At 38.1% G+C, this 24,153-nt stretch overlaps 1 protein-coding gene across 1 annotated transcript in view; it reads left to right on the top strand.

Annotated features, from left to right (window-relative positions):
• Positions 1 to 24,153, top strand: part of ABCC4 (ATP binding cassette subfamily C member 4) — a 159,757-nt gene that overhangs the window by 47,925 nt on the left and 87,679 nt on the right. The window contains exons 14-19 of the mRNA XM_037377169.1: positions 7,711 to 7,807; positions 8,892 to 9,107; positions 10,924 to 11,064; positions 12,436 to 12,473; positions 12,835 to 12,935; positions 15,929 to 16,075. Coding sequence (XP_037233066.1) covers positions 7,711 to 7,807; positions 8,892 to 9,107; positions 10,924 to 11,064; positions 12,436 to 12,473; positions 12,835 to 12,935; positions 15,929 to 16,075 — 740 coding nt within the window. The remainder of the gene's footprint in view (positions 1 to 7,710; positions 7,808 to 8,891; positions 9,108 to 10,923; positions 11,065 to 12,435; positions 12,474 to 12,834; positions 12,936 to 15,928; positions 16,076 to 24,153) is intronic.

Here is a 24,153-nt window from a genome sequence, read left to right as displayed (position 1 = left end):
CTCTTGATAGATAACAGTAGGCATGCTTCAGCCTTTTCCCAGTGAGGGGGCACCAGTATAGTTCCATGTTTTTGCATGTATTTGTGTATGTATATGGAAATATGCATATATATATATATATATATATATATATATATATAAAAATAGCTTTTCATTAACTTTTAACAATGGTGATACTTTGAGACCTGTAGTCTTTGTAAGGGACAGCCATACAGACACAGTAGCATATTTTCTTGTATGCCAAAGTTCGGAATAGCCTGTGATGTTTTAAAAAAATAATTCAGCCATGCTTGGAGCCCAAGAAATTTCATGCTCTCCCTGTGCATCTTTGTAAACATATTTCTACAGATTATATGGATTCAGATCAACTTTGCATAGAAATTAAATTGTGTCCCATCAGTGATCCTGACTAAAAAATGGTGACTTTAAGAGTGAGATTTATGTTTCATCAGTCTATTGAGACACATGATCTTCTCTAGGTTTTGTTCTTCCTTTGTATCTTTTCCAGTGACAAGAGCTGTGTGCCAGTCTCAGCTGATGATCAGCATGATTTCTTTCTGTTCGTTCTCTGTCCTCGTGAGAGTAGACAGAGTTGCAGGGCAGTTTGGGATTCTTTTAAAATCAGACCTAAAATTGTGGTGATGCTTGGGAGAAGTATGCACAGGTGTATCGTTCATACTATCAAACAGAATTCTGCAATTTTTATTTTTTTTTCCAAAGCAGGAAGCTGTTGTGAGTGTATGGTCGTTTGTCTTTTCTCTGTCAGTTTTGCCTCTGGAAATAGATAAAAGCTGCAGAAGAAATCACTGCATTTATCACAGCACAGTAATGAACTTTAGCATCTATTCAGATGGGACGCCTTGGTACTAGGTGATGGGCTCTTGTAGGAACTCAAGGGACATATAACAGGACAGTGGGTCATGAGATAACCATATGTTGAGGTTGACAAGAGTGTCACCTGGCAAGTTGACCAGGTCTCCTGAAAGAGAAAGTCTGTCCATTGCCATCTGAGGTAACCGAGCGTTTGTATTCACCAGAGGGAAGGGAGCAGGCATGGTTTTGTAGCAAAGATGTCCATCATAATTGCGGGAAAAGGTGAGGAAGAAATGAACTGATGACAAAGGAGCGTAGGAAATTACATCATGCAAAGTGCATGGATTAAGAGATCCTGAATTCCTCAGTGCATTCTTATCTAAGCCCCAGAAGTGCTTGAGGGGGAAGTAGGGAAAATGAGTAAAAAGATTTTTCAATTTTTTTCTCTCTTTTAGTTAATATGCAAATCTGAATATTTACTTTGTCTGTTTAAAGTAATTTGTTTTTTGGAACCTTAGGAATCCATGAATGCTTCCAGTCTCATATCTCTCAAAGTGGGCTATGCTTGTAAATCTCCTGTAACATCAAGGAAAAAGTGCTGTTATGGTGGTGTAGGTAATGAAAAGCAAGTGGAGCTCTTCTGCAAGTTTTACAGGACTGATAAAAGCTACCATGTCTCATTTCTGTAGAGGGACTACAGATGCAATCAGTGTGTCAGAGGAACCAAGCAAAGATAACCCTGGCATGTATTTGCCGGTGCTGTGTTTAAAGGCATAGGCATATTACATAGTTTGTTCACTGATGACAACTGTACAGGTGAGCTGGTATGTAAATTTAAGGATTTTACTCATTTCACATAGGATCTCTCTAAATCAAGGTTATCTCTAAGGCTTCCTACTTCGTGTTTCACAGCTGATCTGTGCTAATTATGCCTCTGCAGTGGCTTAGCGTGCCACTGCAGTGGTTACAGCCCTAATGAAAAGTACTGGGCAAACTTGAATGCCCTATCTCTCTCTCTCTTTTTTTTTTTTTTTTTTTTTTTTTTGTATTACAGGTGTTACTGTTTAAAACATGTTAGTTATACCTTTACATTTAGACGATACAATTGAAATTCCTTAAGCTTTGTTGTGTTTATTGTAGGGAATATGTTTAACAGATATGAATATATTGTAGTAATGTTGCTTGGGGTTTTGGGGGTTGGGTTTTGGGGGTTGGGTTTTTTTTCCCCCAGAAAGTGAAAAGTCTAAGTGTGATCACTGTACATTGTGTGTTTTCAATGAACTGTAAAATTTTGCAGAAATATGTGTGGTTTTGGTTTTTGGTTTTGGGTTTTTCTTCTGAAATTATGTGATGCAAAAGCTGAAAACCCCACTTGCAGAAGCCCAGTGTAGTTTTGTGCTTTAGTGGTCTGTGGGTGCAGTTGCAAAACAGCATTATGAATACTGTGAAATATGAACCAGAAATGGACTCAAGAGGGAGGTATGCAAATTCATGTAGGAAAAGTTCACAAAGAGCTACTTAAACACGTAAGATTTCTGGCTCAGAAAGTCCCTAGTACATGGATTCTTGAAGCTGGTAATGTGTACCAAAGGAAGCATCACTGTATGTTTGCTTGTGTACTTTCTCCAGCCGTATACTGCTGGCTGGTGCCCAGGACAGGGCAGTGAATTTTGTGGACCAGTGGTCCTTACATGTTAGCCCAGTGGAGGCTGGGACTTGTCATGAGATGGAGATAAATGGTTAGCAAGACAAGCATAGAAATAATAACAGCATAGTAGAAGTAGGTGGTTTTTTTGTCTCTGGCAAACATATCTCACACCTCTCCCCCACCACAAAATTTTGTAAACTTTGAAATGTATTAGAGCAACTGGGAGATTGTTCTCCCTAAACCACTTACATTTAAAGGAAAAAGAGAAATGTACTAAATAAATTAATGTAACAAAGACTTTATGCCTGTGAGCACTTCTGCACGTGCTTTAATTTAATTTCAGTGGTTATTTCCATTAAAACAAATCTAAGTATTAACTTAAGTTAAACTTGCATGTGAGCTTCCAAAAAGGAAAGACAAAAAGAATGGTAAGGAAGAAAGTGGAATCATTAAAGAAGAGACACTTTGCAGAGGTGAAAGAAAGCTGGTTCTTGGAGATAAAAACTTAAGAAACATTAAAGAACAGCTTGTCTCAAGGAACAGAAAACCTGATAGGGAAGGAAGAAGATATGAGGACTCATACACATGAAAGCACCAAGACACTGCCTTTGCATAGAGGAACACTGTGGTGTTATAGGCCCCCTTCTGCGTGAGTGTCTTCTGCTGCATAGTTGGCAGTACCAAAGCTCAAGCTGAATTTTTTAAAATTGTATTGGAGTTTGCTGTCAAAGTGCTATGGGTTTTTTAAATACATGATAGTATACTGTTACTTAGGTTTGTTAACTTAAAATATTGTTTGTTTGGTTTTGTTGAATTGGAAGAGTGTAATTTCTGGAGAGGTGTATCCCGAGTCCAGTGTTCCTGGTGATGAATGAAAGTCATTGATGCTACATTTTCAGGTGATAGAAAACCAGGCAATGCTTCAGGCAGTTCTGGAGATAGACAAGGATTTGGAAAGTCTGGGTTACAGGATGTGAATTAGTAGATGAATGCAGCAGGGATAAGTGCAGAGTGTTGACTTCATGAACACACAATGAGCAGGGATCAGCATCATGGCAGTTTTATGGCAAAGGAGGGGCAGATTGCAGTAGATCACAAATCCACTATGAGTCAGCAATGCCACGCTCTTGTTAAGGAAACTGCGCCCTGGGATTTATGACCTATTCTATATCTGGCAGTACAGGTAAAGTAATCCTCCTAATATGTTCTGTACTTCTAAGGTCTCAACTGTAATAATGCTTCAGTTTTGTGCACTTCCAAAAAATGTAGACCAGCTTCAGACTCCAGTGTAGCCCATCAAGAACATTCAGGTGTCAAGGGTGGGAGTGGGGGGGAATAAAAGTAAATTGTTACTTTAAAGGAAAAAAAAAGTATTTTTGAGGAACCTTTTTTTTTTTTTTTCTTCCTTTGCCTGGAGGTGAAAGACGTAATATATGAAGGGGCTGTGTACACAGGATTAAACTAGTCTACTGACCTTTGGGAAGCAGTGGATTGATTACACCAAAAGATATAAACTTGGTCTTTAGAGAAAAATTATGTAATAGTGAAGGTGGCTTACCCATGGAATACATTTTCAAGGGTGTTGAAATTTCTGTTGTTGAGCTTAAACAGGCGAAACAACCCATCCAACGTCTGTCAGGAGCACTTTTAAGTTTAAATTGGTTCTTACTTGGGCAGAGGATGCAACTTTCATAATCCTTTCATCCCCTTTTTCCTTGTACTGAAGAGGCTGAAGAACCTCTGGATCATCTCTGTCTGGATCTCACCTGACTGTCTGCACGTGTGTTTCTGTATGCACTTGTGTATTTAATAAATGTGGCAATGGCAACTGCAGTATGTGCAGTAATTTGTCTTGTCATGCATTAAATATGCTCACAGTCTACAGAGTATGTCTCCTGAGAGTAACAGGGAAGCACAAGAAGGTGAACTTTGTGCGATTTTAGACAGCAAGTAAAAAGGTGGTGGCAGTTGTGGATGCAGTCCAGCAGATATCTGAACGCTTGGACCAGTTATGTCCTCTGCCGAAGCAGGCTTTCCCTGGATTCTCTGTATTGTCAGTGAGAAAGGGAGACAGTGTCAGATGGTGGTTCACCTAGCATTGGATGTTTCACCTAGAACTGATGGTTGCTTTTCTTCAGCCACACAGAGCAGTATTTCTAAAAGTAGATGTGTGATGAAACTAAGCCTTAGTGAACCAGTTAAAAACATAGACGCTTATGGACTATTTTAGGTTGGTTCTTTTTCAGTTTGAAGACAATACCAAGTTTTCACTAAGAGGAATTCAGTGTGCTCTCTGAGTTTTGTGCCAGCCCTTTTATCACATTCGGTTTTGCTGAGCCTCTCTTAGAACTCTGGCTTCAGTTTTCTGTGACAGCCAAGGCACCGTACAAAGTTGATGCTCACTGTAAACTGCAGAATGGATGTTATCAAGTGGGAAAGAGAATACTGGAAAAAAAATAATAAAAATAGGTTTCGAACATAAAACTCAAGTAGTTTGTTTTGAAACTAATGTTAAGTATCTACTTAGTATTTTACTAGTTTTGCAACTGGTGTGCTTCATGATGATACAGTATTTTAAATAGCAAAATTTTCTAGTGAGCTGTCTGAGCAGTGAGTTGTTTAACTTGGTAATAGATCTAAGTATATACTCTTTGTTGTGATTTTTCCTGCCTGTGCTTATGCCAGTGAATCGTGACAACAATTTTTCTGCTTACCTGTTATCAACAAACTATTCAGCTAGCTTCTTTCTACCCAGATAGACATGAAATCGAGACTTGTTGTTTTTTTTCAAAATTTTCAATTGAGTGAACTGATACATCAGTGGAAATAAAAATTTCCACAGAGGTCATTTTTACCTTCTCCGCTGAGATCAAGATCATGCAGGATGCTGTGCTGACAGCTCTGACAGTTCTAATTGGTTTGCTCTGATGCAGTGATAACCCGCGCTTTTTTTCTCTTCTTTTTTCCCCCCCTCCAAATGCAAACTTAAAGTGCAGTGGGCTTACAGTGACTCAGGATCAAGATTTTAAGGTTTTTCAGCCATCGGATTTTCTAGTGGCTAGTTTGTGCCTGTAAGCTGTTAGACATACATCTGGCACACAGAAAATTCAGTGATCAAAGTGGTGTATAGGCTGTGAAACTATGTAAGGGAAACATAGATCTCTTCACAGTGAATACCTGATATATTCTCTTTTGGCGGCTTTACTCTGGGCAAGTCAATGTCCTGTAACCGCTCAGATCTTTGTCCAGTTCTATGGATAGGTTTTGTTGAAGATTATGTTTTGTTGTATGTCTTCAGCTGGTGCTGTAGTTGCCATGTAGCTTGTTTAGTGACTGCTTGGAGAGTGGACAATAACCACACCAGAATAATACTCCTACAAAGAACCTGATGTATTAATACTTGCAACTGGCCAAATAGTTATGCGGCTGGAAGTACCTTAATTAATTGTTATCTTGGCCACCTAAGAATGATATGGTTTTATAGTTGTTCCTTGAATGCTGCATAGCAAGCATGTAACTTTCTCGGGAAGCGTGTTTCTTTTAACTCAATTTTACTGCACAGTTTATTTGGAACGCTGTAATATACTTTCTGTATGTAATTATGCTGACTAGTACTAGTATTAACCATTTTATAGTACTGTACTTACTACAATCTTTGTAGGAGTGATAAAACAGGCGTTAAAATCTGTGTAGGCGGTTAATTTGATATACAACCTGAAATTATGAAACACAGTAAGCAATATGATATCATTGCTGTTAAGACCATGTTATTTTTTTTCCTTATTCCCCTTACTGTTTATTTGCATTTCTGCATTGAATTTGTACTAATGGATTGCTGTGGTTCGGCTTGTGTTTTTTTAGAGAATGGGGAGAGTATTGGGGTGGTGGTCGTGGTGGTGTTTGTTTTTCTTTTGTAGTGAGTGCCACTCTCCTGTGTCATGTTGGCGAATGGGTGTTAGCATGTGAACCAACAGGAGTGAATCTGTGGAGAAAAACACGCCATGCCAAGGTCCCCATGTAGTTCAGAATGTTCTGCTTTGAGCAGTCTGTATCCTGGCCCTTCAGGCTTCATTCCTCATCAGCAGAATACTGGTGAGGGGTGCTACCAAAGTGTGTGTTCTCACTTGGTTTTCTCTAGAAGTCCAGTTCATGGGCCCCCAATACCACTCAATAGTATGAGCAACAACAGATTGAGACAACTGGGAGATGATCTTCAGAAAGGCACTCCTGATCCAAATGGAAAATGCTAATGTATATACCCTCACAGAACACTTCAGTTCTAGACAATACCGGTTTTGCTTGTTTTCTTAAGATAGCAAGTAATTGAGAAAGGGGCATCCTCTCAAAGTGTTTGTCTCCCTGTTGTGTTACTGTGGGGATGAAGGCAATGAGAGTGTTGGTAGTGTTGGATCTCAGCTGTGTCTGTGCTGTACCTGTTGTACATAAAGAGCATGCTTGCAGACCTCTGCACTTGTAAACTGTTGCTCCACTGCTGGTTTTAGGGGTGTTTTTTGGCTCTGTTGGTTTTTCAAGGCTTTGCTGGAAAGATACCAGGTATCTTTTCTGCTAAAAATGTATGGGATTGAACTGTACTTGCCCACTGGTTCTGGTGTGCCCAGTCCCTCCTTTTTCATTTCTCTCTTCAAATCCCAAACTTTTGAGGAAGCCTTTAGGGTAAGCAGGTATTGGTAGAAGGAAGGTAAGCCCTGACTCCATGGGAAAAGGTCAAAGGCGGTTGAAGGCTCTTGCTCCTTTATCTCAATATCTACCTGGATGTAGCTCAAATCTGTTTACTTCTGGAGAACTCTCAATGGCTCACTGTTACAGTTGCTCTGAAAGCTTATCTCAAATAAGTTACTTTTGTTGGCTGTATTTTTCCATAATTGTCTACAGTATGTTGCCCTGCTTTCTCTGTCCATTTGTTTAAGTTTTGTTAAATACCCTCTGCAATTCAGCTTATGACATGTGCATTTGTTGGGGGGATGTTTAAGACAACTTTACTGAAATACCCTTAAGATATTTTTTCCTCTTTCACCCCAGACCAGAAATAAGAAATTATTTTACCCTACCTTGAAAACTTGAAGTTAAATGAGGAACATGTTTGTTAAGTGTAATTTTTATAAATCTAATAAACATGAGCATCTTTTTCTTACTTTAAACACTGTATAAATGAATAGAAGGTGTTTTCCAGAAAGTCAAAACTATTTAGGACACTTCACTTTTTAATTCATTTTTCCATCTCTTTGCAGATGTATTTGTCAGGCCTTGCATCAGAAGATCTCTGTTTTGGTCACTCACCAGTTGCAATATCTCCGTGCTGCAAATCAGATTCTAATTTTAAAAGATGTAAGTGATTTCAGTGTCTATGCTTTTATATCTCATACTTTCTAATTATGCTTTTTAATCTAAGAATGGAAAAAACCCGAAGATTTTTATTTTTACTTTGTAAATACATTTTCTGTCTACTAATTTTTATATATGGTTTTTGAGATTTATAATTATTAATGAAATAAGGTGATTTTTTCTTATAATACCTTCCCTGAAATTTTTTTCTGAATTTATCGTGTGTATACTTCATCTTAATACCTATTTTTATCTTACATGTGTATAATATACTGTGAGAGAATTGTTTTGAGACTATGTTAATGCTTTGCTTTTATTCTTGTTTCTTACACTTTGTGTGAATTAAGAACTATGTTGATTTTGCAGCCAGTCCCCTTTTTAAATCAAGTATGAGAAATGGTCACAGATACCTTTGAGAATGAGCAAGCTTCAGCAAAACTGGTTCCTTACAAACTTTGTTGTACCAGTTATTCATGGGTAGAGGGGAAATGCAAGAACTTCAGCTTTTTTTGTTTGTTTTTGTAAGGTTGGGTAGTGAAGTATATGAAATTAATTTTGATGCGCCACAAAGTTGCAAAAAAGGACACTAGCAGTCTGTTTCCTCCCATTAAGGTCTCTTTAACAGTTAACAGTAGCTTTCTAGAAATGAGTTTGTGGTAGAGCTGTAAGAAATGTGGAAATAGTCTGTGTTGTTCTATGAGGACCAGAAAATTAAGCTGCTTTTTACCCCTAGTCTGGAGTAACATAAAAGAGTGATGGTTATGTATGTAGTTCGACAGCTTGTCTTAAAGCTGCATGGCTGTCTCCCACAGCTTCTCCAAGGAGGTAACTCTCATCTGGCTGTAACTGGAACTTTTGTCATCCCATGTGCTCCTTGGCCTGGTTAGCTGGGAAGGGACTGGTTAGAGGGTAAAGAACTTGTTTCTGCTCTTCTAAATGAGGAACTGACAGAGGCTTCAGCTCAGTCACTGCAGTGGGATGTGTGCTCAGCAGCTGCAGTACCCCAGAGGCAGCAAGGATAAATAGGAAAAATTGTCCTTTACAGAAAGTGTATAATGAAGATAATCAAAGCTTATATTAATTGTAGGGTAAAATGGTGGGGAAAGGTACGTATTCAGAGTTCCTGAGATCTGGCATCGACTTTGCTTCCCTTTTGAAAAAAGATGAGGAAGTAGAACAGCTGTCGGTTCCAGGAACCCCCAACCTGAAGTCTGCCCGGAGCCGAACCTTCTCGGAGTCATCTGTTTGGTCCCAGGATTCTTCTGTCCACTCACAGAAAGATGGAGCAGTGGAACAACCACCTGTGAGTGCTCAAAGATAGATGTGTCTCAGTTCTTGTCTGGCTGGTTCTTAGCTTAAACTTTGTTAAGGGATTTCCCTGCTGCATTTTAATTTCAAGGATTGTTGGATTGCATTAGTAGGTGAGATCTCGCCCGTGGTGGGTCTGCCCAGCCCTGTGCTTGGCTGGCAGTCATGCCACCTGGGCTGTAGAGGGCAGGCATCCCACAGCTCTCTGCTGTTCTGTTCAAACCCAGCAGAATGTGTTTGTTCAGGTTCAGCATCAGCTCTGTGGCATTCAGGAAGCATTTGTATAGGTGTCCAAAGATACCGCACTGTGCTTCTTTCATCCTGTTCTCTGACAGCCTTGCTTTGAAGGGCAAATACCACTGTATTGGGTGGTTTCTGTGTGTTTGTGCAGTGCTGAACTCAAATTAATGCTTTCCCTGGAATCCTGAGCTCTGGGAAGTGCATGCAGAAGTGGTGGCTTTATACAAAGTCTACATTTACATGGCTGGCATTAACATACCCACATGATCTTGAGCTGGCCTTGAGGGGGTTACCTTGGGACACCACTGTATTGCTCTGTGCAGCCCTTCTGTTGGTGAAAACAACGCTTTGTATGGTACCAGCTTGACTTCCGAGTGCTTTGTTATCTTTTGGTCTGCAGGGTGCAAAAGCAGCCATAAGGTTGCTGTACCGTAGGTGGCCTTCTACTGGTGTGTTTGCATTCACATAAAACAGTGCAGGAGCCGTGTAACCCTGCTAGGCTTGTGCTAGCACTGCATCCATGAATCCCTGTGTGTCCCTGATGATTGTCAGCTTCATGCAATCAATAGATATTATTTATTTTTCTTTTCTATAATGAAAAGCAGTGAGATTTTTAAAAAAAGAAAGTGCTAAAGACTTTTTCGTACCTTTTTGGAGGAATGGGTGTATGCCCAAAAGCAGTAAACTTATCTGATATTATCAATATCCCAGTGGTGACTCCACTATTAAATCCACAGAGGTGTGTCAAACTTCTTAACAGCGCTAGAGCTGTTGGACTGGGGGGGAGGTCAGCTGGAAAAACAAAAAACCCAAGATAGGTTCTCTTTTATGAGCGAGTAGGTGGGATTTCTCCTTTCACATCTAAGTCAGGTCTGTTGATTCTACTGCTCCTGTACACCTATGTCTGCTGAGAATAAAATCAAGTGTTATGTGTCCGCTGAACTGGCACTAGTTTTTCTATCACATTTACTGAAAAAGAAAAAAATATTCAGAATTTTGTTCATTTGAATAGTTCTTTTTCGTCTTTATGCCTGTCTCATTTTTTCCTTTTCTGTCTTTCAGTGTCCTTCATCCATTGTTTGCCTAATATGATTTCTTATTTATCATTTTACTTGTTTTCCCTATTAACAGATGCTTTGTTGGTACTTACAAGGAGGTGATTAAAACTTTATGGGTAATTTGTTACTTTGGCCATATGTGGATTGATTTTGGTGCAGGCTTGCAGAAGAGTATTTACTTTAAATACTTTCTGAAAAGGAAAGGTTATATACACTTGTATTCTGAAAACAGAACCTTTCCTAAGTCAAGGCTTTAGTTTCCAGAGTTGTTATGGCTGAAAGTAATATATATGAAAAGAAAAACCTGGTGTAGAGGTCAGTTAGAGTAAATATTTCTGTCTGTAAATGAAGTCATGTTACATTCTGTGATGCAATGCAAAGTAAAATCCTCACAGTGTCATCTTGCAGAATAGATTTTTTGGTATTACTGAACCATGACTTTGAAGTGGCTTCGTTTGAGTCTGTAACTGCAAGGTTGATTTTTTTTTATTTCTGGGTTTTGGTTTTTTTCAGGCTGAAAATGCACTAGCTACAGTGCCAGAGGAGAGTCGTTCTGAGGGAAAAATAAACTTCAAAGTTTACAGAAAATATTTCACTGCAGGAGCAAACTACTTTGTGATTTTTATGCTTTTACTATTCAATATTTTGGCACAGGTAAGTTCTTGGAAGCCACAGATAGTATTGCATTTTGGGTTTGCCTTTTTTTTTTTTTTTTCCTTAACAAAGCATATGCTTGTTAGTGTGATGTTTCATCTAAAATGTTTGGGAGAATTCTGTTCTTTAATAATTTTGTAGTATACTCAATCAAATTTTATATATCATCATGGAGTTTTGGTACAGCATTGTGAGGTCTTGCACTGATCCTTCAACAGTTGTTAATACATCAAAATAATTATTTCACTGGTAGCATGGCACAGAAATTGTAAGCCAGTCTTAATTTTTAGAGACGGAGAACAAAGTCATAAGATGTATAAGGCAGTGTTTAACAGATACGAGCAGTCAGTATATTTCCAGTTGAGGAGAGTAAAGAGCCTTACTGGGTATGGGAGGACGGAGTCCGACAGAAGTGTTAAAAGAAAAGCTTGTTTGCTCATACGGGCAGGTTATGAGAAGGACTACAAGGAGGGTCACTGCTTGGCAGGTTAAGAAGGTGAGGAAGAGGATAGGCAAATATTGTGTGCAATGCAGACTGCAGCAGGTATGTAAAAGAATTTTTAAACAAGGGAAATGGTTTTGAAACTTACTGAAAGAAGTGATGAGCTGAGGAAGCTGTGTGAAGCTAGCTTATTGCCTTTTTCTGTTTCCTGCTGAGAAAGCTTAAATTCATTTCATGGAGTGATTGGTCTTGGCTGTAAAAAATAATCTATATATTTAGACGTGTTACTTCCTTTTGCTTGTCCTTGAATTGAGTCTATTGGAAAGATAGCTGAGCAAGATCAAATCTCTGCAGTAGACCGCCCAGAACCTTAAATTCATGTGAGCAGAGGTGCATTTTGAGATAAATAACCCTGTAACAAGCTTCTAGTCACCTCTCGGCACAGAAGGAAGATGGTAGTGGGAGTTTTTCCCTTCTTCTCTTCTCTCATCCTCCTTCAGCCCTGTTTCTGGTAATTATCTCCTGTAAACACAAATTTCTGGACTGGTAACATGAGAAAGTTTGTTAATCAAAAAGCATTTTGGAATATCTCTAGTAGCAAATTTTCTAGGAACTGAAAAAATAGTTCTTTAATGTGCAATTAACATATATTAAGAAGAGCTACTGTATTTTGTTTGCTTAAGTGTATTGCTTTCCTTTAGTTTGCTATCATGTAAGGTAATTTAAGGTAACTTCTTTCTTTGTAGAGGATTCTAATGCACCTTCTAATGTGCTTTGCAAATTACTGCTGGTCTTGAAAGACTGGATAGCATACTTTCCTGAGTATGTGATGTTTTCCCAGAGAACTTGAAAGAATAGCAAGGAAATTTAATTTTCTAATGTTTTTTTCATTTTGTAAGATGATTCTGTATTTGCCTCTTTTACTCAAGGTGGCATATGTGCTCCAGGACTGGTGGCTTTCTTACTGGTAAGTTGATGATAGTAACTGGTTGGTCATTTCTGCCTTTTCAGTCAGGTGCTGTTTATCTAACAGAAACCAGTGTTGCACAGATATTAGGGGCGGGTGAAACCTGTTCTAGGAAACTTCAAAATAAGCTTGATTTTTTTATGATCTCCACGTGTTTTGTGTCTGGGGAAAAATTTAAACTTTATGCTGAAGTGTAGCCTGTGATTGCTACTCCTCATGGTGTGATGCATGACAACATCAGTATGTGGGATCTTGTGAACTAAAGGTTTCAACAGAGCTGAATCTAGAAATAGTTAAACATGCTCATGAATATTTGCAAAATGTGATTGTTGATTATTATCTTTTGTATGCATTTCCACAGGGCAAATAATCAAGAAAAGCTGAATGTCACAACAAATGGAAATAGTGGGGCAAATAAGACTGAACATCTAGACCTTAACTTTTACTTGGGAATTTACGCAGGTAATCACATATGTATGTGTGTGTGTCTGAAGAACTATTTATTATATGATCTGTCATAATAAAGAGTCTTGAGATGTACAAAGGAACAGCAATGCAGGGAAATGTGATTTCTAGCAGTAACTGAGTAATGTCTTACCAGATTAGGAGCCTCAGTCTTGCTTCCTGACTAAATTAATTGGAATAAATGAAATTAAAAAATCTAACAGAAGAAACAGGTTGAATGCTGACTCTTAATTTGCTTTGCCTGGATTTTGGAAAGTAAACTAGGAATTGAGTATTCAAAAAGTCAGTCACCGTAAGGTTGTGGTTATTGTCTATACTAATAGGTCATTGAGCTAAATCTTGTCATTATATGGATGGGCAAGAGGGATTAAAAATGGATATTCATTCTGCGCTGTTCTAAAACTTGGCATGGCTACATTCCTTTTGAAGTGCCATAGCAAAAGAACTGGTGTTTAAAAAGCATCCTAGATGGGTATGCAAAGCAGGATGTTAAAGAACATTTTAGTATATTTCAATAGGTAGCCATATGCTTCTGAATATCTAGTGAAGGGCATCGATCCTTGTATTCAGACAACCAAATATCTTTAAATAGTGCTTTGAAATGTAGTAAAAATTGGCATAGTACAATTGTGTAGAAATACGCTCTCACACTCAGCTATTTAGCACTTATAGTGATGTACAGTTTTGTATGCTATGGTAATTTCTTGATGGAGATGTAAATAATAGGTCTGAAAAAACAGGTGGATTACCAGAAGAATATGCATTGAATGTATTCAGAAACGTCTCTCATGGGTGAGAGGATAGGCAGAGGATTTTTTGTTTGGGGTAGTTTTTCAGGAATTCAGCTGATGTAAGTGCTTGACAGAAAACATTGTGCTTGGCCTGGGAAGCAACGGTTTAGGAGCCAGATAAATTTGGCTCTTATTTTCTCTGTGTAATGTTTTATTTTGTGAGCTGTTCCAGTGGACTGCACAGTATGATTAAGTATGGAAAACTTGGCTTTCTCTGACCATATAACCTAAACCATGTGATGGAAAATTTTATCCGTTAAGGCAAATTTTGTTCTAGATGACAGAACAGCATGGGTTACCTTTATATTGAAATGTTCAGATGGGTTAGCGAGATATTTGGAATAGTTGAACAGACAGCAGTGACTTAGCTACACAAGATTTTAAATAAAGTTGAAAAAGTTATAAAAAGATAGTACGTTTCATATGAAGTATGTAATAATCTAACTTACCTTTTCCTATAGCTCTGAAATTCTATAAAATAATTTAACATTTTTATTTCTGAGTCTCAGTGTTTGGAAGAAGAAAAAAATGACCAAGGTAGCTCCTTCCTAGTCCTTGTTGTTTCCATGAGACAAAGATTTAGAAGAGTAAAATTACTGTTAGTGGGAAACCCTGCTGGCCAGAACTGAGGTACCATTTCCACACCTTTTCGGTAAAGTGAGTGCAAAGAGTCCTTGCCTCTCATATACTGAGGTGGTGAGCTTGTAAACGGGGAAAGCAAAAACCTTTGGCATGAGACAGACCAAAAGAAGGACTTGAAAAGTAAGTCTTGGTCCTCCCTCTTCTCGCCAGCCATTAGGTCTTTTCAGATGATTCATTTGGCGAGGGTCACGCCAACAGCTTCCAGTGGCTTCCAAGGCTGAGTGAAGTTGTACAGAAGTGTGGGGTTCCTGGGATATGCTCCCTCTCCTCCCATTGCTCCGTGCAGACTGCTGTTAGGCATGGGCTCTGCCACAGACTTCTGCTTGGTATCTCTTCTGCTCCCTTTTTGTGTGACACAGCTTTCCTGGTTGGTTATGTGCAGTTACTCTTGGAAAAGTTGTTTTCTTTCACCTGGCCTGGAATACAGTAGTCAGGACAAGGTAAACAAGCTGTCACCCCAGCCACGTGCTTTTTTCTGAAAAACAGCACTGCACAGAACATGGGCAATAAACTGCAAGCAGACAAATGAGATAGTGACACCTTTTCTTGCATCCTGGGAGGGCACAGCAGTAAGCAGGATGGAATAACTGATTGACTTAGCCACATCATGTAATTTAAAACCTCACTCTTTCCCAGCTGTACCTGAATTGCATCCAGTTTTAACCTGTGCTTAGAATAGGCAATGCTTTATGTTGATAGTTAGGGTCTAACTTCAGGATGTCCTCAAGGCCTGAGCATCTGGGCTTGTGGTGGCTATGCTTAGTTTCTGGAGCAGATCACCTGGAGCCTGGAAGCACTGCCAAATGTAAGGTTGACACCTTCATTGCCTGGGAAACGGGGCAGCCACATTGGAGATTATACATGGCAAACAGAGCAGCAGCAATCTCATCATTCCTTTTTTCCACCTTTTGCCCTGTAGCACCCCTGTCTTGTAAGTGAGGAGATGTACCCTGAAGAAAGACAAACAGTCTGCAGACCAATTCCCCAGAAGGGCTCTATTTCACATGACATAAAGGATGCATCTTATACTGTGTTGGAGAAATACACATAATTTAAATGATGTGATGTGGTTTACAAGGGGAAGAATGGCATGAGTGGTTTGGGCTGATTGAGAATAACTCAAGGTTGTCTCTAAATAGCCATGTATATATTACTTGGTTAATACCTGCTGGCAAATGTTGACTCTTCACAGTGACCTCTGTAAGCCACAATTATACACACCACTGTGAAATGAATTTCTTAGCGGAGCTCTTAAGCATAAGTTTTTAATAGAGACTAACACACATTTCCTACATTTCTATAAAGTAGCAATTCTTTCAAACAAAAAAAAAAAGAAATTGTTTAAATCAGAGCTATGATAGTAACTGAAGCTAGTGACATAAATATATCTATGTTCTGTGCTCAGCCTGAGTCCCTAGGCTTAGGTTTGCATTCTTGCTATATATAGAAATCAATAAAAATTGGGTTTAGTTCAGTTTTGTTGTTAAATTCTTTTTCTTTCTTTACTGAAAGATTGCTGTCTGTATGCATGCTCTGTCCACGTTTTTTTAATTTCAGGTTTAACAGTGGCTACAATACTGTTTGGCATAATAAGAAGTCTTCTGGTTTTTCAAGTTCTTGTGAATTCTGGTCAAACTTTGCACAACAAAATGTTTCAGTCAATTTTGAAAGCTCCCGTCTTGTTTTTTGACAGAAATCCTATAGGTAAGTTTAATTGAAAAAAAAACCTTTAACTTTTAATGCACTTCACTGATTATGTTAACTGTACTGTTTCTGGGCAATGATGGTTTTGAGTATTTTTGCACATTTGTTGGGTTTTTTGCTGCTTTTACTAAAAATCTTTAACAGTGTGGTCTTTTTAAATTTAAAAGTCAGAATGTTGACTCCTTAGTGATGGTTGGTCTTATGCTCTTCAAATGCATTCTACAGAAAAACGAATTACCTGTGTCTTTGGTGTTGTACATTGACCTGCTAGTTGCATTGCTGTTCTGATTCAGTTACACAGGGGCGTCTTTCATACGCTGAATGAATATGCATGTATTTTGTGGGGATGCCTTTCTTGTCCTTTTCTTTGAAGGCTTAACCCCAACAGTTATTTGCCTTTTTAAAAAAAATAATTTTAAGCGTGTGTGGTAATTCACAGTTTTGACACACTGTGTAGCTTACTGTCCTTCCAGAATTCCAAAACTGTAAAGCTTCCATTTTAAAACTGTAATCGAGATACTTACGTTCCTCAAAAGAAATGAGAGAGAAGCTGCAGCAGAGTGAAGAGAGTGGGGAAGTGGGGTGGTACTGATTTACTAGCCAGTTTTACATGCGAAACAGAAACCTGAGTATTCAGTCCCCTGAAGAAAAGGAACATAGGCTTGTTCTCATAGTTCCAGAAGCCATTTAATGATTGTAAAGGTATATAGGGTTGGTCTTATTGTTTCAGAGAAATGTATTTTCAGGCAAAATATATTCATGTGGAAAAAAGGTTCATGTCCACAGTATGACGAATGAAACATGTACAGTTTCCCCTTAGTAAATCTACATCCACAGAAGTTTAAGGCTGTGTTACATGGTCTACTTGTACTGTGGATCTGTGGTAACGTAAATTCAAGGCCACTGTAAAGGATGAGAAGTGAAGCCATAAGCTTAGTGGAGAGCCAGTGAGAGCACATAACGTCAGAAGAAATTGTAGTACTGATGGTGTTTGTTGTCAGATAGGCAGAGATTTTCCTTCTGTGTGTCTCTCTTTTGTCTGTGTGTGCGCACAGATGAGCTCACAGCATATGCAATAACTGTATTTTTGAGGGAATACATAAACATCATGTAAGAACGCCCATAAACCTGGCTCATCATAACAAACCAAGAACTACAGACTAAGCATCGGGGACAAAGTAGAGTAATAACAGTTTGCTTTGTAACATACTGTGAAGCTCAAATTAGTAGTGCTTTCTAAAAGTAACATTCATAAAACCTGCCTCTCACTGGTATTCACACAGTCGTGACTTACAGAAGTGTGTTTCTATTTATCAGCAGATAGAATAGAAGTTTAACTTCAGTGTGCATGTATTTCTTTCCCTACATCTTTCTTTTGGTCATGGTAGCATGCAAAGGTACTGCTGTTCTAATCTATAGATCTTTTGAAAAAGGAAAAAAGAAAAGGGAAAATATGGCATGTGAGACGATGCTCTTGTTCAAAACTGCAGCATCTAGCAGTTCTGAAATTCTCTTTTTAAATCTGTGTTTCGTTGTCTGATTTACATGGGGTTTATGCTGTGTGTATTTGAAGGTGCTATTTTTTGCATTGGGATGAGATTTGTTTTAATACGCCTTACTATGAAAGATGTACTCAAAAGGAAATTTAATTATTAAAGGCTCCTTTTTCTGGGCTTGTGATTTTAACAGCCGAGTCAAATTATTAGTTATCATATACCATATTAGCAAAACTGATACTGCAGTGTCAGAGCTGTCATTTAAATTTCCAGTGTGTTCTCAGGATTTGTGTGAGGTCTCTAAGATCATAGCAGAGCCTGTTGCTGGACTGATGTTTGCAGTTTTATTTATCCAAAAGTAATCAGCAAAGCTACTACTTTGCTGCTAGAGCCAGTATTTTGAACATATGGTGAACCACGTTCCAAAGTCAAGGAAGGAAACTTAAATAATATCCCAAGCTCTTGATAGTTCTTTTTGGGGAAACAGACTAATGAGCAGCATCAGGGAGTTGACATTAGGAAATGGAAATACGTGGTGAATCATGACATGTCTGTCAGCTCCCAACAGTGTAGCTCAAATCAATCATGGTGAATAAATGAGATTACTTATTTCTAAAAAAAAAAGTATGCTTTGTGAATCAGTTTAGGTTTGAGCCCAAGACCTCTCTTTACAGATTGCATTAGCAATATATAGTGTGGGGAGCCTTGTAGAGGGAATAGTAATGAACATCTTACCCAGATGATTTAAGAATTTGTAATTTTGGAGCCTGGGTTACATATCAGATACAGAAGAGGAATATGAGGAGCCCTCTCCTTTCTCCCTTGCCACCCAAAAATATTTGTGTGTACACAGATTTCACCTTTCTGTAATTTGGCATAGATCTAAAAATAGTTAAAACACTGCTGCTTTAAGTGTGTTTTGCATTGGAAGAATCTTATTAATAAATGACTGTCTCTTTTCTTTCTTAAGCACTTAATCTAACCCTATTGAGCTGATAATCCTAATTGACTAAAGCTTATTGTGTCATCCAGCATTCAGAAAGAAGGATCAGATATTTATGACTGTAATTCAAATTTATCAGCAGGTATCTATACAGCATCACTTAAACAGCTATAGTGGAACTTTGATGGGAAGTTGGAGATTAAGTGGTTGTATTTTAGGCTGACTTGCCTGCGTTTCTGGACAGAACTTGTTTATATTTTGGACTGTAGAATTTGACTCTCTTGAAATTTCCTTTACTTTTCTATCCATATCCCAGTAAGGGAATTGCATATATGTCAAGGTATCTGTAAGGAGGAAAATGTGGATGTTTTGTACTTCATAGTGAATGTTATGTATTTCTCTTCGTGTGTCACTTGCAGGAATAAAGGGGCTGATTTCTGTGCACGTCTAGCACAAGAGGGCAGCATGATCTGTTTTATCTCAGTCTAGCATTACAACAGCTTGTTAGAAGGATAACAAAATTTATCTATTATGTTTTTAGAGATGATATTTGAGGATTGAATTTTCAGCCTCTCCACTGAGCAATAGTAATGTGGTTCTGTTCAGTTGTCCTGATTATCTGCAAGTATAATATTTTCTCTTAATCTTTTACCCATTGAGCTTTTCAGCTTCGTGTAATGCTGAGTTCAGGGACTTTGTGGGCTTTGTAATTAGTGGTATAAATTCTGATAACCCTACAGAGTCTGATGCTTTGGTCCTGTCAAAGAGACCTTCTTGAGCCATTATTTATTTTAATTTCTTTTTCAAGATGTTTGTAACATTTCAAAACAGATTTGATAGAAAGCTAGGTAAAAGGGACCAGGACTTTAGCAGCAATGACTTGAATTGGGAGTTCCCTCTTTTGAAATTAGTTTCTTATTGATAGTTTAGGAAATGCTAGTTTTGACAAGCTTCAGGATTTGATTCAAGATTACCTGCCTACCTTGTAAATGAATTGTTCTTTTCTGGGATTTGGGGACAGAGATTTCTTTAGAGAAGGGATGCTAATGTGTAACTGCATCACTTTCAGTAATGGTAGTTTTAGTGGAGATCATGTGTAATTTTGAATTGCATTGAGTTTAGGAAACTGAAACCTGCTGCTGCTGTGCTGATGGATGCTGTAAGAATGAATAAATGAATGATATGCATTAATTTGTTCAGATAAAATAGGAATCACTTCCCCCTCAATTGGTCTAAAATTCAAATTGAACCAGAACCTCTACAGAAATGCGTATGAAAATCTAGCTCTTTTTATTTTATTTTATTTTATTTTATTTTATTTTATAGTTTTATTTTTATATTTATTTTTTTAAAATTGTATCTCTCCAAACTCTTGGTTCTGACAGTCTGTAGAAGGAGGAGAAATCTTTTGACAGACATGACAGCATTTGGGGCCTTCCTAGAAACAGAAAGCACTGAATTGTGTGATGGTTGTCGTCTACCGGTTAAATTAGCAGATTTTTTTTCCCCACAAATGTTTTGTGGAAGCATTAAATGAACATTGATCCCTTTGGGTTCTTAACTGGACTTTGAGATTTGACCAGGTTATAAAGAGAAATATTTTCCTGTTCTGGCAACCAGAAATGACACGCTGAACTGATACCTAAAAGCACCACATAAAAGCAAACTCCAAATATTAAAAGATAAAAATGTGAAAGAAAGCTGTTGTTATAATGAAGAGTTTGTTTTTCTTTAAGGCATGAGGATTTTAATTATGGTGTTCATAAATCAAGTGTTGAAACGCCTAGAATTTGACAGAGAAAGTTTCTTTATAGGATTAAAAGCATGTTCATCAATGCACAAGTGCCTGTCTGCATTTTATCTGACAGAAGCGTCAAATGGGCAATGTTGTTAAAGTGTTTAAACTGTATAATATTTGCAACAAATACGATATTTCAGCAGTCTGAAAATTACAGTGCTGATGACGTTGTTAAATTATCAGTTGAATAGTGAAACTGCTCTAGTTAGTGTACATTAATGTGTGCTTGTTCACACAAGTGATTCTGCTGAACAAGTAGCATGTTTAAACAAGAAATACTGGTCTTAAACCCTGCGATTTACAGTAGGTGGTGTTTTGGCATATCATGCAGTTAACAAGGCAGAGCTTCATGTTAAAATATTTTGTTTGTAGTTTCATTCAGCACTGATATAAATATTCAGTAGCAATGCCAGAAAATGTTTTGTGTTCCTATTTGACTCAATGACTCAATTGCTTTCTTTTTTTCGGGAACAAGATCTGTGCTATCTTGCTGATGCAGTTTTCAGATATTTCCTTGTGGTCAAGATGAATTCTGTAGGATTGTGAAAAACTATACCAGCTCTTTTGACAGCTTTCATGTTCTCCCAAGCTAATAAAAAAACCACCTTGTCCTTAAAGCAGCAGAGGCTTTGTTTTTGACTCGGTGTGCCAAGCTCTAAAGCATGTTCACGTGTGTGCAGGTTTGTTAGTTTATGTTGAAAAGAAGTCCCTATAGGACAGGCTTTTGTTGTAAAATAAAAACACAGGTTCTCTCTTCCGTGTTGGTAATCACTTGCATTTATTGTTATTAAGATGGCAACACAATAGGTTCCATCAATCATCAAGATCCTTAACAACCGCACAACATTGTAAATATTATGTTTGGGTGTTTGAGTGGAACAGCTTGTCACTGAAGTAGGTGTGGTAATTAAAACCTGTTAGGTTGCTTGCTACATGTGTTAAAAAAAAAAAAAAAAAACTACAACCAAAACACTTTAATGTTTTTTTTTTCCTATAACAATGGTGATATGTACTTTAAACCTTATCAGGGTGTGATTATTAAATGATATTTTGTGGGAGTTGCTCATTTACTGTTAGTATTATCATGGCTTTTGTTAAGAGTTTAAGTAGTCTTACGCTTCCATGTGTTTTATCATCACGATGATTATGTCAGGAACCTTATAAAGTTGATTGCTATAGGAGTAGTCTTTAAAGTTAGTAAATAGTACTCTGGAGTTATGTTTACATTTATTATCTATTAGCATAGCTCAATTCAACTCTATCCTATTTTTCTCTGCAATAACAATTGAATGAAACTTGGCCGTAAACTGATGAGAAAGCCCATTACATTTTCAGTTCACTGAGTCAGTGCTCACCCTGTTTATGCTTTATATGGGAGATAAAATTAAAAGGTTTACGGAAAAGCTGTTTGTAGGAGGGGACAGGACATTATTTCATAGGGAAATAGCATGCAGCTTGTACCGACAACCACTTCCAAGCGCAGTCTCCTGCTTTCCTGGCACAAGATTTCATGTCCCTTCACAGAGATTTTCTATCTTCTTCACATTAAGATCCCCTGGTGGGGAAAACGGCCTGCTGCGAAACTCATTTCTGACCGTATGCTGACCTGCCCAGATACTGCAAAGTCTAGGTTTTTCATTTGCTAAAGCAACTACAGAGAGGGCTGCTCTCGCCCCACCTCAGCCGAGCAAAAAGGAGGCATGGAGGGAGTCGACCAAGACAGAGAAACCTAATTAAAAGTGTTGGCTTTAGAAGACCACGCAGAAGCTGTTCTGAGACATATCTTTCCCGCAAGTGTAGTGGGGAAGTAAAAATGGAGTTATGTTTTAGTCTTGCATAGATAACAGACTATTTTGATGAGATTTGTGGCAAAGAGGAAGGAAATGTTGGTTGGAGACACTTAAAAACAGAGGGAAAGACTGCAGTAATACTGATGGAAAAACTGCAAGGGGCTTAAAAAGAGGGCCTAGCTGAGGTGATGCAGCTGCAAATAAGCTTTTGGAGATTATCTGAAGGATGGAGGCGCTTTTTTGGTTTTGATAATGACTGTTTTAAATATATACTTTTTTGCTATTTTTAATCTGCTTAAAAATTGTTGGATGCTGCTGTAGCTGCTATGGATAGCGGGGATTGGAGGTGCCACATGGATAGGACCTCTTCTCTTGCTGTTCATGGATGCCTATTCTGGATGGGAAATGAGCATTTTTGAGAAATGAAGAAAAACTTACAATAAAAAACACTTTCATTCCACCTTGGCACAAGCTAGAAGCATTTAATAAAAAATATTTTAAGGAAGAGCAAGGCAAGGATAATGAATAGCCAGGTGGTGGGAGCACATATGTGGAACATGAGGAAGGCAGCCTTGGTCTTCTCCCTCTGCGATTTAATGTGGGCCTTGAACCATGTGGGTCCCCCATGCCAGGTGAAAGTCCTGTACATCAGGCTCTTGGCTCTTCTGGGCTCTTTTCCTATGCCATAATCTTTTATTGTTGTTCCTTACGGACACACAGACACAGTTAGACCACTGTGGTGTTTGCGGAAAACCAGAAAAAACAGCCTGTTATGGTGGGGTTTGGGGTTTTTGTTGGTTTTTGTTGTTATTATTGTTTTGGGTTTTATCCTGAATGGCTGTAAATTAAAATAAAACAAATATTATCACAGTGCAAATTCATTCCATTAGCACTGTTCTGCTTTAAACTGCACAGGAATCTTTCTCCCAGGTGATGCTAGGTAATTGCACTGCAGCATCTTGTGAATTAATTAGTCTTTTTGGGGGGTTTCTTTTTTTTTTTTCTCATCCGCCCCCGACCAGATTGCCAGCATCTTGCAAATTATGCAACAAGTGAAGATTAGTTTGTGCCTGTGGTGATCTTGGAGAGTGTTTGGAAACAAAAGGCAGTTCTTGATCCAAAATTAATTTTACTGTAGAAAAAAATGGAAGTTGTATGTGAATCTGCCTTTTCTGGCAATCCAGAATAAAAAAATAAAGGATAGAAATCAACAGTTAGAGAAGTGAAGGTATTGAATCAAGCTCGATTTTAGTGTGCTGTTCAGTTTAAAAATAAAAACAAACAAAACACAGACTTGATAGAGTTAATTACTAAGCTGTTTCTGAATGGTACAGGAGAACATTACTTGCTTGCTTCTACTCTATCTTCCCTGGGTATTCTTTTTTTTCCCTCAGAATCAGTAGGTACTTTGTCAGAGGCTTTTTGTTATGCATTCAGGTGAATACATGTGGGCGGACCTCCTTCAGGTTTTGATTTCTGATGTCATTTTTTGCAAGATAATGTTGTATTTGGAGGAGACAACATTATGACAAGCTGTATATGTTAACAGCTACCAGTCTTAAGAGAGCTTTAGAAACTGTTTTAAAATAGCATCCAGCATATGAAGAACACTTTGTTGTTGTTGTTTTATTAGTTGCTGGACAATAGTTCTGTAATTAAAATAGTAGTATGTAGTGGACATTAATTACTACTTGTGGTAATACCAGCCTTGAGGTAGGTAGCTTGAAACTGGAAACTGCAGGTTCATGGAGGTTTGTTTTAATGTTCATTTAAATTTGGGCTCTTGTAGAATATTTTCCTAGGTGATTCTTATTTGCATATTTTATTGCCATAGCTTTTGATTTTGGCTTGAGCACAATATTTAGTTGTGGTGGTACCTAATGAGAGGCCGTAAAGTGAGGAGATTTCTGAAATGTCTGGAGAAGCTGAGGCTGCTTTAGGCTGTTACTTGCCTAATGTTGGGTAGGAAACTGTATTCACAGAGCCAGCATGTGAAGCAAGCTGACTGGTGTATGGGAGAAAGGTGTCAAAGTCTTTATTCTCAACTGTGG

The sequence above is a fragment of the Falco rusticolus genome, chromosome 2 (assembly GCF_015220075.1).
Source record: "Falco rusticolus isolate bFalRus1 chromosome 2, bFalRus1.pri, whole genome shotgun sequence".
Classification (NCBI taxonomy): domain Eukaryota; kingdom Metazoa; phylum Chordata; class Aves; order Falconiformes; family Falconidae; genus Falco; species Falco rusticolus.
The sequence above is the reverse complement of the archived record's forward strand: the minus strand, read 5'-3'. Positions and strand labels throughout refer to the sequence as shown.